General features: G+C 32.4%; 1 protein-coding gene and 1 long non-coding RNA gene across 3 annotated transcripts; one reads left to right on the top strand and one right to left on the bottom strand.

The window, feature by feature from the left end:
* Window positions 1-227: 227 nt before the first annotated feature.
* On the bottom strand, window positions 228-9,780 carry LOC126882364 (hatching enzyme 1.2-like). 2 transcript variants are annotated; one of them, XM_050647256.1, is made up of 3 exons: window positions 9,280-9,780; window positions 2,967-3,089; window positions 228-535 (listed from the first exon to the last, which is right to left on the bottom strand). In XM_050647256.1, the coding sequence occupies exons 1-3, from the start codon at window positions 9,677-9,679 to the stop codon at window positions 228-230; spliced, it is 831 nt and encodes a 276-aa protein (XP_050503213.1). In that variant the 5' UTR covers window positions 9,680-9,780. The 2 variants fall into 2 exon arrangements, 1 of the variants encoding a protein (XP_050503213.1); XR_007697297.1 differs by lacking the exons at window positions 228-535; window positions 2,967-3,089 and adding an exon at window positions 1,994-2,220 and having other exon boundaries at window positions 8,473-9,777.
* Window positions 665-8,426, top strand: LOC126882365 (uncharacterized). Its single transcript, XR_007697298.1, has 2 exons — window positions 665-1,976; window positions 8,230-8,426. It is a non-coding gene; the product is annotated as an uncharacterized LOC126882365 (long non-coding RNA).
* Window positions 9,781-27,322: the final 17,542 nt, after the last annotated feature.

The following is a 27,322-nucleotide window of genomic DNA, read 5'->3' on the forward strand; positions in this document are numbered from 1 at the left end:
TTCAAATTTAACATAAGAAAAACATTCCTTTCTTTCCACCCGGTATAAGTACATGAAATAAGTTTGAGTAGACATTTACCAAACTTTGTAAATGCCATAACAAAATATAAAATAGTAAAAAAAATTAGCAGAATGCTTTCATCTGTTCACTAAAAAATCAACGATGGAAATGAGCATAATTTTTTGTGATGCATAACTTTTAAAACTATGTTTATATAGTAAGTTTTTTAGTATTTTCTCTTTGCATAATCTTGAAGGGTATAATAAAATCCATCTTCAAGATTCAGCTGAGCAGTCTTTTGCTTGCAATTACACATGATGTTTATTTTTGTTATATCCAGCTTACTGAAACCACGATATTGTCCCAATCGGTGCCAATTCATACTCAAGTTTTTTGGAACAATAGTCATGAAGCGTTGACCTCCCCCCGTTCCGTGTATACTAAAAGTATAAGGAGAATAATGCATAACTGAATCATAGTCGTAGGGTAGATTGTACATTGCACCATGTTTTCTACGAAAATTATTTTCGGTACCTTGTTCTACATTATTATATTGAATAGTGAAATAATGATACCTGTCGAACCTAGTTTGCTCGTGATAAAATCCAACAGTATGCATCAGTTCATGTATCACAACGCCTACTCCATAAAAACAATCTTCACTAAGATTTATAACATTAACAGCTAGAGGGTTCTTATCAAGATTAGAGAAATATTTTGTTGGTACAAAATTATTAATTTGAACATAATGATCTTCATCCGTTCTCGGTACAAATTTAATACAGGTGTAGTGTCTGAAATGATCCATTGCCATATCGATCATATTAAGCTGGCGGGCTGTAAAATATCCGTTTATTATGTATGGTATTCTTCCGTCTGTCCATAGATACATAGGATTTCTCAAACCATTTTTGAAAACATGGCTATTCTGACTTCGTTGACTGCTGCCCTGAAAAGTCCGGTAGTGGTTAAGTTAAACCATTATCGCAGATTATGCAGCCAGGATATTCTTCCTCGTCCTGGACCTCTTTTCCCATGAACTTTAACTTGAAGTATGGTCCGAAGTAGGTAATATCGTTGTTCATTGCGCATTACATGGCCCAGGTATTCCAGTTTGCGACGTTTTATGGTTACGACTAGTTCGCGCTCTTTACCCATTCTATGTAGAACTTCTTCGTTGGTAACTCTGTCTATCCAGGAAATCCTCAACATGCGTCTATAGCACCACATCTCAAATGCTTCGAGTCTCTTCAGTGATGCTTCGGTTAAGGTCCATGACTCCACGCCATATAAAAGAACGTAGAATACGTAGCATTTTAGTAAACGAACTTTTATTTCCAATTTTATATCGTGGCTGTTAAATATTTTTTTTATTTTAACGAAAGCTGATCTTGCCTTCCCGATCCTTATCTTAATTTAGTTTGCACCCAAATAACAAAAGTTTTTACTTTATTCTTTGGTGAGTATACATATTCATTTCTTAGACAGTTGGGCAAAGGTTTACTCAAACTTCTTTTTGAAACTTATACCAGGAGGAAAAAAAATAATGTTTATCTTATGTTAAATTTGCAACATCCTGTAGGCAGGATGAGATAAAAGTGTGGATAATAGTATACATTGAAATGGTATTGGAGTCTTGGTGTTTTGTAAACATTCTGTTTTTGAATGGCTGATATCTTTAGAAACAAAGAAAATATACGCTTTTATTCTTTAACATGACATGTTTTAACTGAAAGAAAACTAAATTAACAATAAAAAACCAGTTAACAATTCTTTAAAAACGGAAAGGCATATATCGTTAACAATTCTGGTCGACACCATAAGAGTTATTTGTCGAACAAGTGAGCAAGATGTACAGCGCAACATAATAGAGACTAGATTGTTTAATGGAGGCTCTGTGATGTTTAGGAGTGGAATTTACTTAAGAGTAAGTACGGATTTGGTGTCTACGTGGAGTCTATTTAAATAGAGAGTGGTACGTTGCGCAGATTTTCTCTCTCTGAACAATTTGTTCCTTTCACACTATAATATATGAAAATAAGTTCATCTTAGTCTTTAATACGACATGGAATCTTCACGTATCGCATGTAGTCAGTTAAAATACATAATATACAGTTAAACCGTCTAGGTTCTTTATTATTAAAGAAATCAGACAAACAAAAAAAAAATAAAATGTTCACAAAAATGAGACTACAATATTATTTCGATGTATAAACCACCTTTGTATCATTTCCTGCCTACAGGGTGTCTCAAACTTTTGTTTCAGTTGAAACACATGTTAAACAATAAAACTGTATATTTTTTTTGTTTCAAAGAAAATATACAAAGAAGATATCAGGGGCATTCAAAAAAAATGTTCACAAAACCTAAGACACTAGTACGATTTCGATGTATACTCACATGTACATTGTCTTGCCTGCAGGGTGTCTCAAACTTAACATAAGGAAAACATTTCTTTCGTTCCACCCGATGTAAGTAAGTACATGAAAGAAGTTTGAGTAGACATTTACCAAAGTTTGTAAATACCACAAAAAAATCTAAAATAATAAAAAAAATAACAGAATCCGTTCACCTGTTCACTAAAAAATCAACGATGGAAATGAGCATAATTTTAGGTGATGCATAACTTTTAAAACTATATTTATATAGTAAGTTTTTTAGTATTTTCTCTTTGCACAAACTTGAAGGGTATAATATAATCCATCTTCAAGATTCAACTGAGCAGTCTTTTGCTTGAAATTATACATGATGTTTGTTTTTGTTATATCCAGCTTACTGAAACCCTGATATTGTCCCAATAGGTGCCAATTCATACTCAAGTTTTTTGGAACAATAGTCATGAAGCGTTGACCTCCCCCCGTTCCGTGTATACTAAAAGTATAATCAGAATAATGCATAATTGAATCATAGTCGTAGGGTAGATTGTACATTGCACCATGTTTTCTACGAAAATTATTTTGGGTACCTTGTTCTATATTATTATAATTAATAGTGACATAATGATCCCGGTCGAACCTAGTTTGCTCTTGATAAAATCCAACAGTATGCATCAGTTCATGTATCACAACGCCTACTCCATAAAAACAATCTTCACTAAGATTTATAACATTAACAGCTAGAGGGTTCTTATCAATATTAGAGAAACATTTTGCTGGTACAAAATTATTAATTTGAACATAATGATCTTCATCCGTTCTCGGTACAAATTTAATACAGGTGTAGTGTCTGAAATGATCCATTGCCATATCGATAATATTAAGCTGGCGGGCTGTAAAATATCCGTTTATTATGTATGGTATTCTTCCGTCTGTCCATAGACACATAGGATTTCTCAAACCATTTTTGAAAACATGGCTATTCTGACTTCGTTGACTGCTGCCCTGAAAAGTCCGGTAGTGGTTAAGTTAAACCATTATCGCAGATTATGCAGCCAGGATATTCTTCCTCGTCCTGGACCTCTTTTCCCATGAACTTTAACTTGAGGTATGGTCCGAAGTAGGTAATATCGTTGTTCATTGCACATTATATGGCCCAGGTATTCCCGTTTTTGCGACATTTTATGGTTACGACTAGTTCGCGCTCTTTACCCATTCTATGTAGAACTTCTTCGTTTGTAACTCTGTCTATCCAGGAAATCCTCAACATGCGTCTATAGCACCACATCTCAAATTCTTCGAGTCTCTTCAGTGATGCTTCAGTTAAGGTCCATGACTCCACGCCATATAAAAGAACGGAGAATACGTAGCATTTTAGTAAACGAACTTTTATTTCCAATTTTATATCGTGGCTGTTAAATATTTTTTTTATTTTAACGAAAGCTGATCTTGCCATCTCGATCCTTATTTTAATTTACGTCGATTAGTCACACTGTTCATTTAAGTTTGCACCCAAATAACAAAAGTTGGTGATTTGTGTTATAGGTTGTTGATTAACTAGTAATTGACCAGGTGGTATCCTATTTTTGCTTATAACCATGTATTTGGGTTTTGTGATGTTAAAATCAAGCCCAAACCTGCTACTTACTTCTGCCACCCTAGAGACAAGTTTCTGCAGACCTTCAAGACTGTCTGCAAAATGACAGTATCATCAGCGTATCTTATGTTGTTCAATCGTTCTCCGTTTATAAGTATTCCCTCGTCTATGTCCGTTAGCGCTAGGTTCATAATGTGCTCTGAATATGTATTGAACAATAATGGGGACAATATACATCCCTGTCGCACACCTCTTTTTATCTTTATGTCGTCTGTAAACTGATCCCCTACTCTAACAGCTGAAGTTTGTTCGTAATAGATATTGTTTATTATACGGCGATCTCTGCTGTTAGACCAGGGCGCATCTGTAAAAATATTAGTACATTTTGACGTTGAGAGGTGACTCAAATTTTTTTGCAGAAATTGCTTCAAAATAAATCAAATAATAATAGTTGAGTTATCCTCCCTCTCAAAAAGGTCCGGAACATTGTTTAAATAATCAAAATGTCAAAAAATTAAGGAAAAATTCGATTTTTTTCTTGGTTTTTTGATTATAACTTTAAAAGTATTCATTCCCGAGAAAAGTTGTACTGACATAAAAGTTGCGTAATTAAATTTCCTATAATACAAAATTGTTTAAAAATTTAAAAAATGGTCACCCTTGTTGCAAAATAGCAATAATTTTGAAAAAAACATACAAAAACAAGTATTTGCATTTTACGTTTTTCAACCATTTATGCAACACTTAGGACCTTCATATTTCACCCTCAAAAACTTTATTATACAGTAAAACAATACTCTAAATTTCATTAAGATCGGTTCAATATATTTTGCAAAATAAATTTTGCAATCCAGCTTTCGTAAAAAAATTCATTTTTTCAGAATGTTACAGGACTGAAAATAAAGCAGATAGCAAGTTGAAAATTTTTTTGCGTATGGAAGTGTACTGTACCTTTTATTTGCAATTTTGCAAAATTAAAATCGATTAACACCACGGCGTCAGGAATTTTTTTAAATAAACATTAATTATTGGTGCTACGCGCAGGACAGCGGATAGTTTGCTCTGATTGGGCATTCAATGACCTTTGATAATGATTGATACATTTTAATTTTTATTACATTTCGATATAAATAAATAAATTTGTTTATTGCAAAATACTCTATCATACATACATACTCTATCCTTTGAAATAACACTTTTATTAGCAAAAACTTTCTTTGTTCATATATTTTAACTTAAATAATAAAAGTTTATTATTTTTAAACATATGCAATTGTTTAAACAATATTTCTCAAACAATAATAAAATTAGTTTGATTTTTGTGGAATTAAAATATTAAAATACAACAAAATATAGAGTAAGAAAATAATATATTAGTTAAGATTGGAAGAAATTTTGGTGGAAATCAACTTGTGTGAATCGAACACCGCTGTCCTGCGCGTAGCACCAAAAATTATTGTTTATTTAAAAAATTTTTTGACGCCGTGGTAATTAATCGATTTTAGTTTTGAAAATTGAAAATGAAAGGTACAGTACACTTCTATAAGCAAAAAAAATTTCAACTTGCTATCTGCTTTATTTTCAGTCCTGTAACATTTTGAAAAAATGAATTTTTTTTGCGAAAGCTGGATTGCAAAATTTATTTTGCAAAATATATTGAACCGATCTTAATGAAATTTACAGTGTTGTTTTATTGTATCATAAAGTTTTTCAGGGTGAAATATGAAGGTCCTAAGTTTAGCATAAATGGTTGAAAACTTAAAATACGAATACTTGTTTTTGTATGGTTTTTTTTCGCAATTATTGCTATTTTGCAACTAGGGTAACTATTTTTTAAATTTTTAGCCAATTCTATATTGTAGGAAATTTAATTACGCAACTTTTATGTCATTACAACTTTTCTCGGAAATGAATACTTTTAAAGTTATAATCAAAAAACCAAGAAAAAAATCGAATTTTTCCTTCAATTTTTGACATTTTGATTATTTAAACAATGTTCCGGACCTTTTTGAGAGGGAGGATAACTCAAATATTATTAATTGAGTTATTTTCAAGCAATTTCTGCAAAAAATTTTAGTCACCTCTCAACGTCCATCTCAAAACAGTTGCGCCCTGGACTATGTCTAGACCAATTGAATTTAATATTTTCATCAGTTCGTCATGTTTTATTTTACCGAACGGTTTCTGGTAATCAACAAAACACACATATATATCACAATTCACATCTCTACATCTTTCAAAGAGAACCTGCATTGCAAAAAGTGCCTCTAGAGTACCCAATGCATCCCTGAAGTCGAATTGTGTGTTTGTCATGTGTTCTTTACATTTTTATATATTCTTTTATGTATAATTTTTAAAAACGTTTTCAGGAGATGGCTCATAAGGCTTATTATTCAATAATCTTCACATATTTTGGCATTGGGTTTTTTAGGGATTGTTATAAAAGTTGATCTTAGCCACTGCTGGGGTATTTTTTCACTTTGGTATATATTGTTGAAGATCAAGGTAAGTCTTTTTACTTCGTCTTTATCCATAATTTTCAAAAATTCTGAGTAGAACTCGTCTGGTCCTGCAAATGTTGTTGTCACATAGTTCATCCATGTTGTTTTTGTTTCTTAAATATCAACTATTGGATTTCCTTGAGCGTCTGTTAAGTGTCCCGGTCTTTTTAATTTATAGATGCCTGCTGCTTCTTTGATCTTTTTGCGGAGGTTGAAGGAATCGTGTTTACGTTCCAATATCTCAATTTCTTCACACTGTTCTTCCAGATTTCTGATTTTAGCTTCTCTGACAGATTTTTTTATCTCTTTGTCTAGAAACTGATATGCAACGTAATCTTTTCGCTTGGATTCTCTTCTTCTGTCCATCATCTGTAATATACCGTCGGTCATCCATGTTTTTTTCTTTTCTGTCTTTTTCGGTCGCAGGTATTGATCTAATATTTCCTTCCTAATGTTTTCTAAGTGGTTTATTTCTGTGTCAACATCATTAACTACTTCTGACTTAGATATGTTGTTCTTCAGATACGGGGGCATATGGGGCGAAAATAGTTAATTTCAAGTCAGAGCATCACTAACTCATTTTGAGTTATTTGCGAAAACACGTCCAAAAACATGTTTTTATTTTGTTAAAAATGAACATATTCACTCGCAAATAACTCAAAAAGTATTGACGTAGTGAAAAACTCTATAGAACAAAAGTTGCTTAGAATTAGTCATTTTGTCCAATTCCGGACTTATTTTGAATGTATATTTTTTCACCACCGAGAAGGGGTGTTCCTCTCCATGCTTGTAAAATGGAGGGGATGTAGAATTGTAAACTTTTTCGTATATAATAATAGACAATTTCAACTACCTATTCCCAAATTTTCATTCTTCCTTTATTTTTTTTTTGGTCAGATTGTTCTTTGATCGGGCTACAAAGCCTGCAAAATACAAAATATTAGAATGGAACAGAATAATACTACAATTTAATTTCTATTTATTTTTCATTCATTTTATTTAAGTTCATTTACAAATAAATAGGACCAAATAGATGATTATAGAATAAAAATAAATTAATATTGTAACAAATACCAAATAATACGGCAATAACATTAGTTATTTATTTGACAATTTCAATATACACATAGTTTCAAAAGTTATGCATCACCTAAAAATATGGTCATTTTTAGAGTTGATTTTTTGGTGAACAGATTAACTCATTCCGCTAATTTTTTTTATTTTAGATTTTTCTTTGGTACTACACCAATAAATATAGACTTCATTCTTTGGTGAGTATACATATTCTTTTCTTAGACAGTTGGGCAAAGGTTTACTCAAACTTCTTTTTGAAACTTATACCAGGAGGAAGAAAAATAATGTTTATCTTATGTTAAGTTTGCAACATCCTGTAGGCAGGATGAGATAAAAGTGTGGATATAAGTATACATTGAAATGGTATTGGAGTCTTGGTGTTTTGTAAACATTCTGTTTTTGAATGGCTGATATCTTTAGAAACAAAGAAAATATACGCTTTTATTCTTTAACATGATATGTTTTAACTGAAAGAAAACTAAATTAACAATAAAAAACCAGTTAACAATTCTTTAAAAAGACACCATAAGAGTTATTTGTCGACCAAGTGAGAAAGACGCACAGCGCAACATAATAGAGACTAGATTGTTTAATGGAGGCTCTGTGATGCTTAGGAGTGGAATTTACTTAAGAGTAAGTACGGATTTGGTGTCTACGTGGAAGCTATTTAAATAGAGAGAGGTACATTGCGCAGATTTTCTCTCTCTGAACAATTTGTTTCTTTCACACTATAATATATGAAAATAAGATCATCTTAGTCTTTAATACGACATGGAATCTTCACGTATCACATGTCGTCAGTTAAAACACGTAATATACAGTTAAACCGTCTAGGTTCTTTATTATTAAAGAAATCACACAAACAAAAAAAAATAAAATGTTCACAAAAATGAGACTACAACATTATTTCGATGTATAACCCACCTTTGTATCATTTCCTCCCTACAGGGTGTCTCAAACTTTTGTTTCAGTTGAAACACATGTTAAACAATAAAACTGTATATTTTTTTTTCAAAGAACATATACAAAGAAGATATCAGGGACATTCAAAAAAAATGTTCACAAAACCTAAGACACTAGTACGATTTCGATGTATACTCACATGCACATTGTTTTGAGTACAGTACAGTACAGAAGTTTGAGTAGACATTTACCAAAGTTTGTAAATACCACAGAAAAATCTAAGATAATAAAAAAATAGCAGAATCCGTTCATCTGTTCACTAAAAAATCAACGATGGAAATGAGCATAATTTTAGGTGATGCATAACTTTTAAAACTATATTTATATAGTAAGTTTTTTATTATTTTCTCTTTGCATAATCTTGAAGGGTATAATATAATCCATCTTCAAGATTCAACTGAGCAGTCTTTTGCTTGCAATTATACATGATGTTTATTTTTGTTATATCCAGCTTACTGAAACCCTCATATTGTCCCAATCGGTGCCAATTCATACTCAAGTTTTTTGGAACAATAGTCATGAAGCGTTGACCTCCCCCCGTTCCGTGTATACTAAAAGTATAAGGAGAATAATGCATAACTGAATCATAGTCGTAAGGTAGATTGTACATTGCACCATGTTTTCTACGAAAATTATTTTCGGTACCTTGTTCTATATTATTATAATTAATAGTGACATAATGATCCCGGTCGAACCTAGTTTGCTCGTGATAAAATCCAACAGTATGCATCAGTTCATGTATCACAATGCCTACTCCATAAAAACAACCTTCACTAAGATTTATAACATTAATAGCCAGAGGTTGCTTACCAACATTAGAGAAACATTTTTCTGGTACAAAATTATTAATTTGGACATAATGATCTTCATTGGTTCTCGGTACAAATTTAATGCAGGTGAAGTGTCTGAAATGATCCATTGCCAAATCGATCATGTTAAGCTGGCGGGCTGTAAAATATCCGTTAATTATATATGGTATTCTTCGGTCTTTCCATAGATAATTAGGATTTATCAAACCATTTCTTAATTGGTAGTCTGCACTTTCACTTTTTTCGGGTAATTCAGGAATAGGAGGATTGACGTCTTTGAATTCATCAATACTAAGAGTTTTTGTCTTCAACTCACCATTGGCCATATGTAATATAACTAAAACCAATAAAGGGTACATACTTCAATGTTTGATCTATTTTGAGTGCACTTTAACAGACAATACATTTAATAAACTCGAAAACCTCGATTTTATTTGATTTTCTTGAACAAGTAATTGGTTTCTAATTTAATTACTAAAGTTATAAGCGTTTTTATTATTTTCATTTTTATATACCAAATAAAAAATGAGTTAATCAATATTACCACATAATCCACGTATTGGTTCTATTAATTATATCTTACTAAATATTTTATTGGTTAATTTTACAAATTTGTACGGGGAAGGAAAAATATTTTTTTTTTATTTACATTAACGTGCTCGGCAACTATCGCCACTCGCACGGGACGATTACAAACAAGATTACAAGAGGTATAATTAAAGAGCATTAACAAGTTATGTCATAAAAAAAAATTAAAGTTTTTGATACAATGATATTTTTTTTTAAAAACTGAAGAACTCTCTCTAACTGCTTGGTATCACTTAGAATGTCACATAGCTGCGGTTTGAGTTTGAGCTGTTGTCTTACTACACTGAACTGATGACATTCGGTAATAATGAAAAAATCCACGAGCAAAAATAAAATTCCTGTAGCTGGCTGTATAAAATAAATCACAATAGATACTGGATCCATTGTAAAAGTTATATTTAAAAGACCCCAATAACGGTTACATTAACAATATGTAGTACCATTTAAAATTTTGTAACATTTAAAGGGTTTTTACCCATAACTTTTTGGTGGCTCACGCATGCATGCTATTGGCTTTTAACACTGATGACGGATTATTTGTTAATCCGAAAACGTTTTGTTAATGTGATGTAACCCTTATTGGGGTCTTTTAAATATACCTTTTACAAAGGATCCAGTATTTTTTAAAAAATAGTTAAGTTTGTTTGGGATAAAGTGGTCATTGTGGGATTATCCATAATGAAAAACTAGACATGCTCACCATGGAAGCATAAGATTCGGATAATATTGTAAAATTAACAGTCAATCCAGAAGACCTTTAAACTATTGGATGAATATAAATGTATTCATTCCACCAAAGGAATTTTTTTATAAAGGTATTCAGCTGAAAATTCCTACTAGACCATGGTTTTTTAATTGTATAGCAAAAAAAGATATAATAGTGCGGCAGATTCGTGCAAATATTATAACAAATGTGCATTTAATGATAGAGGCATATAATTTGGACCACATATACTACACATATAAAGGTTCAAAATTAGATACGAGGCCATCTCAGATTTTGCCTTTTACAAAAATGGCGGGCATTCAAAACGAAACTATAAATATGTGACTAATAGCGCGATAACTATTAAACAAAAAAAGTCCGATTTTAACCAAATTTGGTTTATGTATTTTTTCTTTAATGTAAAAGATGAAGCTCCTGAACCGGAAGTATCGATTGACCAGAGGTTGTGCTTTTCCTGATTTTTTATATAAAAATATGTTGTTTACTTTTTCAATTCTTTCACACTGTATATATTAATTTTTAAAAAAGGTAATACCGGCATTGAAAAGAGCATAAAAATATTTTTATGAGTTGTTTTGAACTTTTTAGTTATGTTAATTACCATGGAATAAATGCATAACTTATCTTCACATGTACCTATGTGCGGCACATTCGTGCAAATATTATAAGAATTATTGTGCATTTAATGGTAGAAGCATATAATTTGGACCTCATATACTACACATACAAAGGTTTAAAATAAGATATGAGGCCATCTCAGATTTTGCCTTTTACAAAAAAGACGGGCATTCAAAATGGCGACTATACATATGTGACTAATAGCACGATAACTTTTGAACGAAAATCCGATTTCAACCAAATTTGGTACATAGCTTCTTTTTTATGTGTAAGATCAAGCACTTAAGCCGGAAGAATCGGTTTATCAGAAGTTTTGTTTTTCCTTATGTTTTTGTAAAAATATGTTGTTTATTTTTTCAATTTTTTCACCCTGTACATATCAATTTTTCAAAAAGGTAATAGTGGCATTGGAAAGAGCGTATAAATATTTTTTAGGAAATATATTGAACTTTTTAGTTATATTAATTACCATTTAATAAATGCATATTATATCTTCACATGTAGGTACCTATCTGCGGCAGATTGGTGCAAATAATAATATAAGAATTATTGTGCATTTAATGGTAGAAGCATATAATTTGGACCACACATGCTACACATACAAAGATTTAAATTTAGATATGAGGCCATCTCAGATTTTGTCTTTTACAAAAATGGTGGGCATTCAAAATGAATCTGCCGCCCATAGGTACATGTGAACATACGTTATGCATTTATTGTAATATGGTTATAACTAATAAAATAACTAAAAAGTTCAAAATATTTCCAACAAATATTTTTATATTCTATTCAATGGCGGTATTACCTTTTTGAAAAATTTATTTATACAGGGTGAAAAAATTGAAAAAGGAACAACATATTTTTAAATAAAAAACAGCAAAAACACAACTTCTAGTAAACCGATTCTTCCGGTTCAAGACCTCGATCTTATTCATCGAAGAAAAAACCTATATACCAAATTTTGTTGAAATCTGAAGTCTCGTTCAAAAGTTATCGTGCTATTAGTTACATTGTATAGATACACCAGGAAAATAAGGCAATAATATACCATGTTCCGGACACTTGATGAACCAGATTGCAAATGGGTTTTTTGGGTACTATATACCTAATATATTATAAATAAAAAAATGCCCGTCACAGTTTGGACAAGAAATTTAGTTATTAACAAATAAGGGCCAAAAATGTGAGTCTTTTCGTTTAAATCGCTACAGGTAAAAATAGGGTAATTAAACATCTTATTTATAATATTTGTCTTTTAGTAGATGTGCAATAAATAGTGTGATGTTAATGTCTTTTTGGTCCAAATTAATTAAAACTCTATTGTTTGGATAACTTTATATTTACATCGTATAAACGGTGATTCAACCATAGTTGTTTACAAATACAAATCCTTACCTATACCTACGGTGACCACATCTTTTTAAAGAAAAAATAGTACAAAAAAAACAAAAATGTATTAAAAACGCAAAATGTATCTGTTTATTGGATAAACAACTTTTTGCCAATAAAAACAAATAAACTATGTAGTTAAACATAAAAAATTATATCAATTAAACTAAACATAACACATTATATTAACTTTAAAAAAGTTAGAAGACTGTAATTAAAAGCTTTTAGATGAGGGACCTGGAATAGCTTCATCTTCTTCCGGTTTTTTTGTACCATTCATATTTTTCTGAACTTAAAATTAATTTAAAAAGGTCCGGCTTCGACTGAAGTAAATGAAACATTTCATTACAAGTCTCATCAAAATTTGTGTACTCCTGTATCGCTGCCTTGAGAGTGGAAATGGACATTTGTGATTTTTCCGACACGTCCAATAATTATTTATTACAGCAAATAAACGCTCGATAGCTGCACTAGTACCCGGAAGACGAAAAATAAATTTGCATAATATTTGTAAGTTTTTCAGTTTGAATTGATCTACACATTTAAAAACTTCAAGCCATCAATCCTGACTATTTTTTTCTTCTCTGTTCCACTCAGCAATTTTTTCACTTGTAGCCACATCTTTCAAAATTCCCAGTTCGTCAAAGAGTCGATCTTCATTTAAAACGGTTGCCTTGATATACAGTTTAAAAGCTTCGAGAGAATAGCAAACATCGTTTCATGTTATTTCATTTCTAGATCCATCCATTTGAAAAGTTTGAACTCATGAAGATTTTGTACTCCAGCTTTCTAGGTAGGTTACACATTGTGTATAAAAATGTCTCACTTGTGTACCGAAGTTTTCAGTAGCGGCTTGCCCGTCTTCAAGTTTACCAAGACATTCTCTCACTTTAAGCGGCAAAAATAATGCGTCCAACCGATGTTGTAATTTGTTTTTAAGATTAAAGTATTCTTGGGCAGCATCTGCCGCATTTATTTTACCACCTTCTACTTTCCGAATGGCTTCATGAAACTGCGACGCCACATTATGAACGAGCCACATCCACATCTCTGAAATGAGATCAATAAAAAATTGTACCAAAATTGTGGGACCATTCTCATATCATAGGAAATAAGCTTTAAGTGGTTCAAACATTTGTAAAATCCGTTCAATTGCAGGCATCATGTTTAGAAATCGTGTTTTTGAAAATGATAACATTTTTTTGTATTCATAATTGACCGATTCACAAAATGACTTTAGTTTATCAACTCTAACAGTGTAAATATAGAAATGCTTATAAATTTTCACTGTTATGACTTCGATATAAATTGGTAAAACATCAGTAGCACGTTGAATACAATAATTGTTGAATATGTGAGCAATACATCCAATACCGATTAAAGGTTTCCCGTAAGAATTAGTCAATTTAGTAAATAAATTATTAATACCTTGTCTTTTCATTCCACCAAAATTAGTATTTGTGTTATTGTTATCTGCTGTAATTTAAGTAAACGTACTGAGAACAGTATACAAAGATATTTGTTTAAAATAGTAAAAGATAAAAATATTAATTTTTTTAGAAAAAATAAGTACATTTGCGTGTCCTTAGAAAGGTTTTAAAGTACATTAGGACAATATTTAAAAATAAGTACTGTCCTACTTAAATAAGTACATATGGTCACCGTACCTATACCACACATTTGTACATATCAAGTATCTAATTATAACAACTCTTGAATTTACGTACGCTGCATTTTTATACACGACATAATAATAATATGTAAACCTCACGTATTAATTCACGGTCAAGAGTCATTGTCTTCGGGCCTGGCTAATACACTACATTATATTTTGATAAAGATATTTACAACTTAATTTATATAGGTTGTCCTAACTATATTACATCTCCCTGTTTTAAAATGAGATATATTCCTCTTTCCCTTTTACAAAATGTTTATGGTTACCTAATACTATTTTCCAAAAATTAAATTTCCTAACTATCCTAATACCCTAAACATGTATATTCTTTTTCCTATTCTAAACCGGTTTTTTCTAATACTAAAAAATTGTTTATTATTATCACTAATTCACTTTTTGTTCCGTCTTGCCTTTTAGTCTTTTCTCCATTCACAAAAAAACAGTGTCCACATAAAAATAGTGTAGTGATTTTTAACATAGTCTTTTAGTGCCTATAAGCATCTCATATAAGCAGGGGAATACTCTAATCTACCTAAATAATTATAAAAATCACGTATCTAACTAAAAGTCCTAAGCTAAGCTAATATTACTCGAATCAATTAATGAAAATGTAACCTTTACTTCATTAATAATTCATATTTCAGTCTTCTTTTGCTTTATTTATATACTCCTTACTAACTTTAAAATAATGTTACCTATAATAAAAAGGTAATCTCTCTAAAAACTTCTAATACGTCTTTATAAAACTTTCAATAACTCTCTTGTACCTATAATAAAGATTTAATCTATGTTGCTGGATGTCTAAAAATTTCACTTTCTGTGTCCCTTTGCTTACTATCTACTAACACTTATTGTAAGATATTGTCTATCCTTAATTCAAACACTTCCATTTTCCGCGAAAATTTAACATGAATTCATTATATACATTTAAAAATAAGTTATTTATAATTTACATTATTTTAGAGAAAAAAAATTACAACTTTAATTCTTAGACAAAATTCAATGATTAGCTACTTATTTAATTGATGGATTCGACCGTTACTTGATGGAAGTTCATTTTATCTAACAATAAAACACTGAAAACGTTTGTTTTCTATACTTCCACAAAATTTATTATAACTAAGTGACTACAGCTGTTTCGGCGGAGTGCCTTTCTCAAGTGATATAGTTTACTTGCCATGCCACATTGTTTGATTTGCTTGTCTAGATAATGTTTAGAAGAAATGCGTTCAATGTGCTTCCCCGTTTAGGATTTTGTCCTCTTCAGGGTTTGAGGTGAATGTATTGTGTTGGCAGCAAAGCAAACAGTCCGAAAACCACACCGGGGCAAGCGCCGTGTCCTGGTGTTCTTGGATCCTGGGTTATGCCAGACGGTGTTGTCCAGAAGGCCAGAAGTCAACAGAGAAGAAAGTTTGATGGATTGTTGTTGGTTCCATAGACATTTACGTGTACTGTCCGTGCTTTGCTTTCGACCAAGCTCCCTAGAAACCATTGTACAACGACAGGCGAACCTGCGTCCCTCGTCGGCGGTCAGGAGGTGGCTTTGAGCGCAGCGTGGACAGTGAGCGTTCGAGTGGAGAAAATAGTTGCGGCTATTTTCTTGGGACGAACAGGTATAATTGTGCAATGAAGTTGGGAAACCGCAAAAAACCAACTTCTCCCTGTTCGGGGTAAGGAAGAGGAAATGTTAGAGGTGGGTACGGAAGGCTAACGGGGTAGCCTCAAGGATGTTTTCGTACTCTACCGGGAGTTCGTCAATGCATGTTTGCATTAGAGCGGACGGTACGTGAATCTTTTTGCGTTTGGGCTTTCGGTAGAGTACGTGGCCGGAAGATGAACAGGAACATTTGAGAGATTCTTGTGTGTCGGAAGGGGGGCCGTTGATTACTTTGATTGTGAAGTTCCTGTTCAGAGAGTTTATTCTCTCGGTGATTTTGGGGATGTTCGAGATGTTATGGATTTCGTTTGAGGGATATCGCCAGTGCTCATAGTTACATCTACGCAAGACTCTGCGCTCCGTCCTCAACAACCTCTCTTGTTTTTGTCTTGAGCAAAGAGAGTAGATACATGATTTGTACTCCATGACGGGTCGAATAAAGGTCTTGTAAGTGTGAATGAGAGTCTTCTTGTGTGTCTTGCCAATTTTTCCCGAGAGAGCGTTGAGAAGTCTGGCCCTGTTCCTTACCCTATCTAAAGTTGCCTTTAGATCTGCGTCCCAGTTGAGAGTCCTGGTAAACAGTACTCCCAAATAGTTCACAGTCGGGCTAACAACAAGCCTTTCTCCCAACAAACTCAGAGGATATTGGTCGTCTTCATTGCGAATGATTCTATTTGACACAGTAGGGGCGCGAAGCACAATTGTTGTTGTTTTGTTCGCGTTGAGCGTGACTCTCCACTTACAACACCATTCGCCGACACCGTCCAACAGAGCCTGTGCTCTTCTGAAGAGGAGTCTTGGGTTGTATCGAGAGGTAGTTGAGAGCAGAGTCGTGTCGTCTGCATAGAGAAACAGCCGAGTACCTGGGATATTTTGGTTAGTGATGTCGCTGTTGTAGATGATGTACAACAGCGGCGCTAGGACTGAACCCTGGGGAACTCCAGCTTGTGGAGTGAAGGGGGTGGACTTTTGATCGCATATTTTCACTCTGACAGTACGGTTGTGGAGGTAGGAGTGTACAATTTTGGTAAATTGCAATGGAAGCCCGATGTCCAGAAGTTTCCGAACAAGCCCGTCGTGCCAGACCTGGTCGAAAGCCTTCTGCACATCCAGAAATGTGGCTATGGCGATAGAACCATCGTTGATGGTTTGAGTGACTTTGGTAGTGAAATCTATTAATGCATGTTTGGTAGATTTACCTGACTGGAATCCATATTGGAATTTTGGTATGATATTGTGGTTTTCGAGAAAGTTATTGAGCCTCTCCTTTAGGATTAGCTCAAGAACTTTACCCAGAGTATTGATTAATGAAATTGGTCTGTAGGATTCCACGTCGGTTGGGGGTTTGCCTTTTTTCAAAAGCATGATGGTGTTGGCCACTTTCCAAGGAGTAGGAAAATGGCTGTTTTTGAGACATGCATTGAATATTTTAGTTAGAAGAGGGATGATACTCTCTGGAAGTTTTTTGAGGCACCTTCGGTTGATGCCATCAGGTCCGGGAGCGCTGTTTTTGCCGATTTGGCAAAAGCTCTCCGTTTCCCTGTCTGTGAGGGGGTCCATGATAGGATCATAGACTGGAATGTGGTGGTTGAGAGTAACATTTACAATGTATTCTGTGTTGAATTTAAATATGCGATCAAAGTTCGGGTTATCTGGCGTTTGAAAATTGTTTTGAAGCGAATTTTTGAATGCTTCGGCTTTCCCTTCTGGGGAATTGACTATGTGATTGTTGACCAACAGATGAGATGGTTGAGATAATTTTTGTTTTGTTAGGACTTTGATATAGTTTACAATGTGTTTGCCTTTTTAAGTCTTCAACTGAAGAGGTTGAGGAGTGGGGAGCTGTTTGTCTCGAGTTGGTCATTCAGAATTATATCTGTATTTTTCAGTTTATTAATTTCCATAGATTCTAAAAAAGATAGCTTAAGGCCTTTATTTTTAATATGTAGAATTTGAAACTCTTCATTGAAAGAATGATTATGATCTAGAAGGTGAAGTGCGTATGTAGAAGTGTCTGTTTTTCTATTGTTGAATGCCCTTTTGTGTTCTGCTATCCGTTTGTCAAAAGTTCTGCCAGTTTGACCGATGTACGTTTTCGGACAGTCACCACAAGTTAGTTTGTACACACCACTCTGTAGTTGCTTTCTCTTTCGGCTTTTATTGTTCTTAATATATTTGCTTAAGTTGTTGTTAGTTCTGAAAGCTGGTGGTATTCCTTCCTTTTTTATGTATCTGGCTATCTTTGTTGTTCTTTTGCCAGTATATGTGAGAGAGCAGAAGGTACTGGGTTCTTTCTGTGGTGGTGGATACACTAATTTCAGGGCTTTCTTTTGGAGATTTGGTTTAAAATTTTGTTAACTGTTTGTTCGTTATAGCCGTTGTTTACTGCTATTTGTTTAATGATGTTTAGTTCTATCTCGAAGTTATTTTTTGTCATGGGAATTTCTGTCAGTCTATGTATCATGCTATGGTAGGCTGCTAATTTGTGTTGTGTAGGATGGGATGATGAATTGTGTATAGTTGTGTCAGTATGGGTAGGTTTATAATATACGGAGAACTCATGTTTGTTGTGTAGTCTGGAAATCGTTACATCTAGAAAGTTTATGGAGTTATTCTGTTCTGTTTCTATTGTAAAGTCAATATTATTATGAAGTGAATTATTATATGATAGAAATTGGTCAAGTTGTCTGTTAGTTCCTGTAAAGCATACTAGTATATCATCCACATATCTCCACCAATATAAGAACTGTTTAAATACGGGATGTTTAGAAATTGTTGTTTCAAGTTGGTTCATAAATATATCTGATAGCAATGGGCTTAGAGGATTACCCATAATAAGTCCTGCACTGTTGTTTGTGTATATTTGATTATTGAATTCAAAATTCAATGAAGTTCCTCCTACAGAAACTTTTGTTTTAGTTAAGAATCTTTTAGACCATAATAGTACAAATCCGATCATTGCATCTGAAATTTTACACCTTCTTGAAATTTGCATAAATCAAGACTATTTTGAATTCAATAATCAAATATACACAAACAACAGTGCAGGACTTATTATGGGTAATCCTCTAAGCCCATTGCTATCAGATATATTTATGAACCAACTTGAAACAACAATTTCTAAACGTCCCGTATTTAAACAGTTCTTATACTGGTGTAGATATGTGGATGATATACTAATATGCTTTACAGGAACTAACAGACAACTTGACCAATTTCTATTATATATTAATTCACTTCATAATAATATTGAGTTTACAATAGAAACAGAACAGAATAACTCCATAAACTTTCTAGATGTAACGATTTCCAGACTACACAACAAACATGAGTTCTCCGTATATCATAAACCTACCCATACTGACACAACTATACACAATTCATCATCCCATCCTACACAACACAAATTAGCAGCCTACCATAGCATGATACATAGACTGACAGAAATTCCCATGACAAAAAATAACTTCGAGATAGAACTAAATATCATTAAACAAATAGCAGTAAACAACGGCTATAACGAACAAACAGTTAATAAAATTTTAAACCAAATTTCCAAAAGAAAGCCCTGAAATTAGTGTATCCACCACCACAGAAAGAACCCAGTACCTTCTGCTCTCTCACATATACTGACAAAAGAACAACAAAGATAGCCAGATACATAAAAAAGGAAGGAATACCACCAGCTTTCAGAACTAACAACAACTTAAGCAAATATATTAAGAACAATAAAAGCCAAAAGAGAAAGCAAATACAGAGTGGTGTGTACAAACTAACTTGTGGTGACTGTCCGAAAACGTACATCGGTCAAACTGGCAGAACTTTTGACAAACGGATAGCAGAACACAAAAAGGCATTCAACAATAGAAAAACAGACACTTCTACATACGCACTTCACCTTTTAGATCATAATCATTCTTTCAATGAAGAGTTTCAAATTCTACATAATAAAAATAAAGGCCTTAAGCTATCTTTTTTAGAATCTATGGAAATTAATAAACTGAAAAATACAGATATAATTCTGAATGACCAACTCGAGACAAACAGCTCCCCACTCCTCAACCTCTTCAGTTGAAGACTTAAAAAGGCAAACACATTGTAAACTATATCACTTGAGAAAGGCACTCCGCCGAAACAGTTGTAGTCACTTAGTTATAATAAATTTTGTAGAAGTATAGAAAACAAACGTTTTCAGTGTTTTATTGTTAGCTACTTATTTGATATTATTCTTAATTCGGCTTTTTTATTTTGACATTTCTGACAAATTTTTTGTTTCTTCTTTCATTTTTCCCACATATTTTAATAAAATTCTCTTTTTTCTATCTCTTCTTCTTGTCTGGTACTACAACTATATATTTCTTCATTTTTTCCATATAATAACACTTCTACAGTGTAAATAATTCATCTTCATATACATATTTCATATAACAATCATATATAATTAATCTCATCTATCATTTCATAACATAACATCATAATAATCACTTCCTTTACTTATCCCTCAATGCCTACGTTCGACTAGTCAAAGTGGCTTTACTCGAGAGGACAGTTCCAATTCTTCTACATATTTCATAACCTCAATCATAATACTCAATACTAATACTAACCACGAAACCTCTACAATCTACCTTGATAGAAGCGGGTATAACATCGTTGGCTAGATCAAATTCTTTTACAAATTTCACAACCTCAATCCCTTGCTTTGAGGCCGTTGTTTATTCACGAATAATCATGAATAAAATAGGTACCCTTCAAAACACAGAGTGGGTCTCTAATAAGCTTTCAAGCTTCTATAAATCACTTAGTACCTTCCTAATTTGACAAGAGCAGTGGGTTTCTTATTGTCTATAGTTGCCTCATAATATTTAGCTTATAATATTGTTAGTTCTTCTTCTAATCTATATAGTTCTTCTTCAAATTCCTTATCTCGACTCATCAGGTCGGTTCGTTAAAAGTATATTTCTTGCTTACAGCAATGTTTATCTTAAGCTCTTATATCAACGTATGTCATCACTAATCATTATTCATTAAAAAAAAAATAATTTATATATCATTTATATATCATTTATCGCACAAAAATTATTAATTCAGGTTCATCTCATACAAAATTTAACACAAAATGGATGAAAATGTATCTATAGAATCAATAAATATCAATATTAAAAACAACTCGCTAATAAAAATTCAATAATAGTATACATATTCGACAAAAATTCAATAAAAATTCAAAATAGCATATGCAAAAGTTTGATAAAAATATTCAAAATCAGTTTGTATCTCAAAATTCGATATTCCATAAAATATTTAAAAATAACCGTCCTAAAAATCGAAATCGGATAGAGATTTTTCAAATAAATTCAATAAAAATTCAAAATTCAATTAAAATTCAATAATAGCATATAATAAACTTCGACAAAAATATTCAATTCAAAAATCACTTCATGTTTCAAAATTCATAGATATTCTTAAAAAAAATCGATGCTTCATAAATTATTCAAAAATCAGAAAAGATAAATATTCAATGTTCAATAATAATATGTATGTACATATATATATAAAATACGAGGGAAGCATTTTCAATAAATATAGACTAAATTTCTTACTTACATTTTAACACTTGTGTCTTTGTTCACTGGGTTCGGTTCCTGGGTCCTGGTCTGGTCCATTTTCCGCCGTCGGTGTTTCCAATTTTTGTCGCCCATTGTCAGAAGATGCTCCTAATTAATTTATAGGGTCGCCATGTAATAAATAGTGTGATGTTAATGTCTTTTTGGTCCAAATTAATTAAAACTCTATTGTTTGGGTAACTTTATATTTACATCGTATAAACGGTGATTCAACCATAGTTGTTTACAAATACAAATCATTACCTATACCACACATTTGTACATATCAAGTATCTAATTATAACAGCTCTTGAATTTACCTACGCTGCATTTTTATACACGACATAATATGTAAACCTCACGCATTAATTCACGGTCAAGAGTCATTGTTTTCGGGCCTGGCTAATACACAACATTATATTTTGATAAAAATATTTACAACTTAATTTATGTAGGTTGTCCTAACTATATTACAGATAAGTCAAGGTTTAAAATAGCGCTTTTTGAATTTTGGTCCGATCATTTGTTGCTTCGGATATTGCAAACAAAACTAAAATTTCGAAAATAAAAAAATTGTTATAACTTTTGTGAAAATGAATCCAACACTTTCATATTGCACGAAAAGTTGAGTCAAACAGTCCGCACAACGCACAAAAAATTTTAAGACGATTCGGCAATTAGTTTAAATTTTATTCAATTTGTTTATCGCAAGAGCTTTTTTTTTCGAAATGTTATTGTTCAGAAAATAATAATGATATCGCAACTCTGTGAAAACAATGTGAAAGAAGAATAGTCATATTTTCAAAGCATTTAAAAAAATCATTAAAAAGTCATTTTTATTACTCAGAAAATATTTTACTAAAATCGAGTCATTTTTGGCTTATAAACAATTTGAATAACTTTGTTAGTATTGACTGCAGCCTAAAACTACAATGGGATTTAAAAAACTGGTATCTTTATACGAATTTTCAAAGAAAAACTTTTGCCTAGGTTAATTGCGGTCAAAATTAGCCACTTTTTTTATTTAATTGACCGCTACTTTGTTTATAACAATTAAGCAACCTAACTTGAACTATTTTGAAGTTGAAGATATATAGTTTATGTGTAAAAGTTTGAGTAAACTTTGAACCTCAACAGAGTGGTTAATAAAGTTTTAGAAATGGCGTCCGAACGGAATTAATTCGTGCTCGGTGAAGGGGAATTAATAAATTCCATGCACTCAAAAAATGAAACTAGTCCTGCAAACATATCGGAGCTTGTTGATGGATTTTGATCATAATTTTTAAAATTTGTTTGTACTCGTAGTCTTATAGAGTACGTTATCTACACACATCCCCGCCTAATATTACAAAATGTTAGGGGGAACTCCTCTTATCACTCAGGGATATGAAAAATAGATTACGACCGATTCTAAGACCTACCAAATATACATATATAATTTCATAAAAATCGGTCAAGCGGTCTCGGAGGAGTATGGAAACTAACACTGTGACAGGAGAATTTTATAGATGTAAATATATAGATGGCTATTAACAAATAGGGGTTGGTGATAAAAGAGTGAAAATTAGGGCTTGTATGTATTTTCTAATTCTATATCATATAAAATTAAGGTAGATAATTTTGTTCAAAAAAATACAAAAAAAATGTCAGAGGGCCAGCCCCCCTTATAACTTATGGGTATAAAAAATAGATTAAAACATCTCCTCCTTCCTACAAGATATAAGTGTAAAATTTCATAAAAATCGGCCAAGCCGTTTCGGACTAGTATGGTGGAGACACTGTATGGTGGTACACTGCTACAGGAGAATTTGATGTATATAGAAGTAACTGCGAACTAAATAAGAAAAGTGACCAACTTTGAGCCTAATTAACTTAGGCAAAAAGTTTTTTCTGAAAATTCGTGTAAAAATACCAGCTTTTAAAATCCTAAAGTAGATTTACTCTGTAGTCAATATTAACAAAGCTATTCAAATTGTTTGTAAGCCAAAAATGACTCTATTTTACTAATTTTTTTTCGGAGTGATAAAAACGACTTTTTAATGATTTTTTTCAACACTTTGAAAATATAACTATTCTTCTTGCATGTGGTTTCCACAGAATTGCTATGTCATTATTATTTTCTGAACAATAACATTGCAATAAACAAATTGAATAAAATTTAAACTAATTCACGAATCGTCTTAAAAATTTTTATGCATTATATGGAATGTCTGACTCAACTTTTCTTGCAATATGAAAGTCTTAAGTTCATTTTTGCAAAAGTTATAGCACATTTTTTATTTTTAAAATTTAGTCTTATATTGCAATTTCCGGAGCAAAAAATGATAGGACCAAAATTCAAAAAGTGCCATTTTAAACCATGACTGATCTACTAAAATACGAATACTCTAAATAATATACATAATTACCCTATTTTTACCTGTAGCGATTTAAACGAAAAAACTCCTATTTTTGACCCTTATTTGTTAATAACTAAATTTCTCGTCCGAACTGTGACGGGCATTTTTGTATTTATAATGTATTAGATGGTATTAGGTATATAGTACCCAAAAATCCATTTGCAACCTGGCTGCTCAAGTGTCCCGACAAAAACGTCATTTCTCTGGACTAAGTCGCCATATTGAATGCCCGCAATTTTTGTAAAAGAAACAAAAACTGAGATGGCCTCACATCTAAATTTGAACCTTTATATGTGTAATATATGTGGTCCAAATTATGTGCTTCTACCGTTAAATGCACAATAATTCTTATAATATTTGCAAGCATCTACCGCACATAGGTACATGTGAAGGTATGTTATGCATTTATTAAAGGGTAATTAACATAAATAAAAACTTCAAAATATTTCCTAAAAAATATTTTACGCTATTTTCAATGGCGGTATTAACTTTTTGAAAAATTAATATATAAAGGGTGAAACAATTCTAATAACAACAACATATTTTTACATAAAAACCAGAAAAAACACAACTTCTGGTAAACCGATTCTGCCGGTTCAAGACCTCCATCTTATAGTATAATAGCGACTATACATATGTGACTAATAGCTCGATAACTTTTGAACGGGACGTCAAATTTCAACCAAATTTGGTATATATCAAAAAATGAACCTATACACCAAATTTGGTTGAAATCTGACGTCTCGTTCAAAAGTTATCGTGCTATTAGTCACACATGTATAGTCGCCATTTTGAATGCGCGCCATTTTTGTAAAAGACAAAATCTGAGATGGCCTCCTATTTAAATTTTAACCTTTATATGTGTAGTATATGTGGTTCAAATTATATACAGTGATGAGCGCGCTGATAACCGGCAAAATAGCTCAAAAGATGGAAAATGTATTAAGTTGTAAGATAAAAAGAAATGAAACTACTGGAGGTGGGATTTTATCGGTATTAACTTATAATTTACATTACCATTATGGATAGTTTCCACCTTTATAACTTTAAACGTCAGCTAGTTTACCTCGGTCATAATTCTAATTCTACGTATGACGTTTCTTCAAACTCGGATTTATCAGGTTATGTACCTCTTCTTCTTTTTGGTTTATTGGCCTCTACCTGCATGGGTATTTTGGCCAGCTCATTCTCTCAGAATAAAGAAAAAATCCCTTAATAATCTACATCTACATTTATAGTTAATATCGGACAAATACAACAAAGTTAAAAACTTTTCTCGCTCAGGAATAACTACCGACTATTACATAATCTGCTTCTACTTCTTCTTCACCTTCTTTGATTAATTGGCAATTTTAGGTTGTTATGGCACAAATAAAACAGAGGTAAAAACTTTCATCTGACACAAATAGACGTCAAACCGAAATTTAATTTCAAACTAAAACTGTCGATTATTCCAAACTAAAATAATAAAACACACAAGAAGCATCAGGTCCTAAAACTAAACATTTCCAAATTCACAAATACCTATAACGAAACCATTTGACTGAGTGCCAATTAACTAAGTATAAAATAAATAATATTAAATTCCATAAACTGCCACATGAAAATGCTGCACTGATTCTTAGAAGCATTTCCCGAACTTCTAATCTGATTCTCCTCCATACAACTACTGAAGTGGGCTCTAGTGAACGTTAAATTAAACTATAACACTTCGAGTTCGAGAAGTGGTTTTCTACGGTAAACAGAAACTTTTTGCTGAAAAAACAATTCGTGGAAATCATGGTTTTAACGGTAGAAGAAAAAGTGCAAATTGTTGTCTGGCATGCTAATGGATTACCAGAGAACATGATCAGACAACAATTTAGAGATATGTACCCAAATAGGCCAACACCAACACGATCGACAATTCAGTCTATTGTACGTAATTTTTTAAATTATGGATCCGTGTTTACTCCAAGAGGAATTCGTAGACGACGAGAGGTAAACCCAGATTTAGAACTAAGGGACACTTTGATTTGTGCAAGTATTGAACAAAATCCTACTCAATCAACATCTTTTCTCGGAGAACAGTTTGGACTTTCAAGATTTACAGTAGGTAAAATTTTGAAAAAGCATGGATACCGTCCCTACAAGTTACATAAATCCAACGAACAATTCCCTGGAGATCAATATCGACGTTTAGAATTCTGTCAAAATGCAATGGAAATGTCACATCAAGATGAACATTTTTTACAGAATGTTTTGTTTACCGATGAATGTACGTTTTCACTGCATGGACGTCACAATTCAATGAACACTCGGTATTGGTCTCGAAGAAATCCTCGTCAGATTTATGTCGCTCGTACTCAGCGTCCTCGAAAAGTAAATGTTTGGGGAGGCATAATAGGGAATCATGTCATAGGTCCATTTTTTATAGACGGTATGTTGACTGGGCGGAAATACTTGGAACTTCTGCAAAATCAAATTGTCCCGGCCCTTCGTAATTTACCAATACCTTTCGATTCCATATGGTTTCAACAAGATGGTTGCCCTGCACATAATTCTCGCATCGTCAGGGAATATCTCAGTGCTACTTTTCCTAATAGATTGATTAGTGGCCACGGAGATATTTTCTGGCCTGCAAGATCACCTGATCTTTCACCTTGTGATTTTTTTATGTGGGGGTATATCAAGTCCAAACTATATGGAATTGAGGACGATAGGCCTAATACTCTCCAAGAATTACGGGAAAAGATCTCTGATACAATGAGAGGTATTAGTCCAGAAACATTATCTAATGTTAGACGGAATTTTTACAATAGGCTGGGTTATTGTTCCGCTGCTTATGGTGGCTTATTTGAACATTTTTTGTAAACAGATTCATTTAGGACTTTTTTTTTATTTTTGTAGAATTTTTTATTTTCGAAAGTATGACATTGTTTTTTCAGTAAGCGTTTCATGTTTTACTTTAAACTACTTCAGTGCTGCAGATATACAACGGAGATGTAAGGTGGACAACATTAATAACTGGGTGAAAAACAGAAGAATATAATGGAACGACCACATAAGCCGAATGACAACAAATAGAGTAGTCAGGACAGCGAGAGACGGTTCCCCAATAGGAAGACGATCAGTGGGAAGACCACGAAAAAGATGGAACGACAACTTCGGTAGGCACATTGAAAAACAGACAGAGTCATGTCTACATAAAATGAAGAAGAAGACTTTAAACATTTCTAATAAAGACTAACACAAATGTTAAGTAATTCAAAGCAAACAATATCTGCATAATTTCAAATTTTAATATTTAATTATTGCAATAAAGTCATAAATGTGGGATTTGAAACAACCTTCGACAATT

The sequence above is a fragment of the Diabrotica virgifera genome, chromosome 3, assembly GCF_917563875.1.
Source record: "Diabrotica virgifera virgifera chromosome 3, PGI_DIABVI_V3a".
Taxonomy (NCBI): domain Eukaryota; kingdom Metazoa; phylum Arthropoda; class Insecta; order Coleoptera; family Chrysomelidae; genus Diabrotica; species Diabrotica virgifera.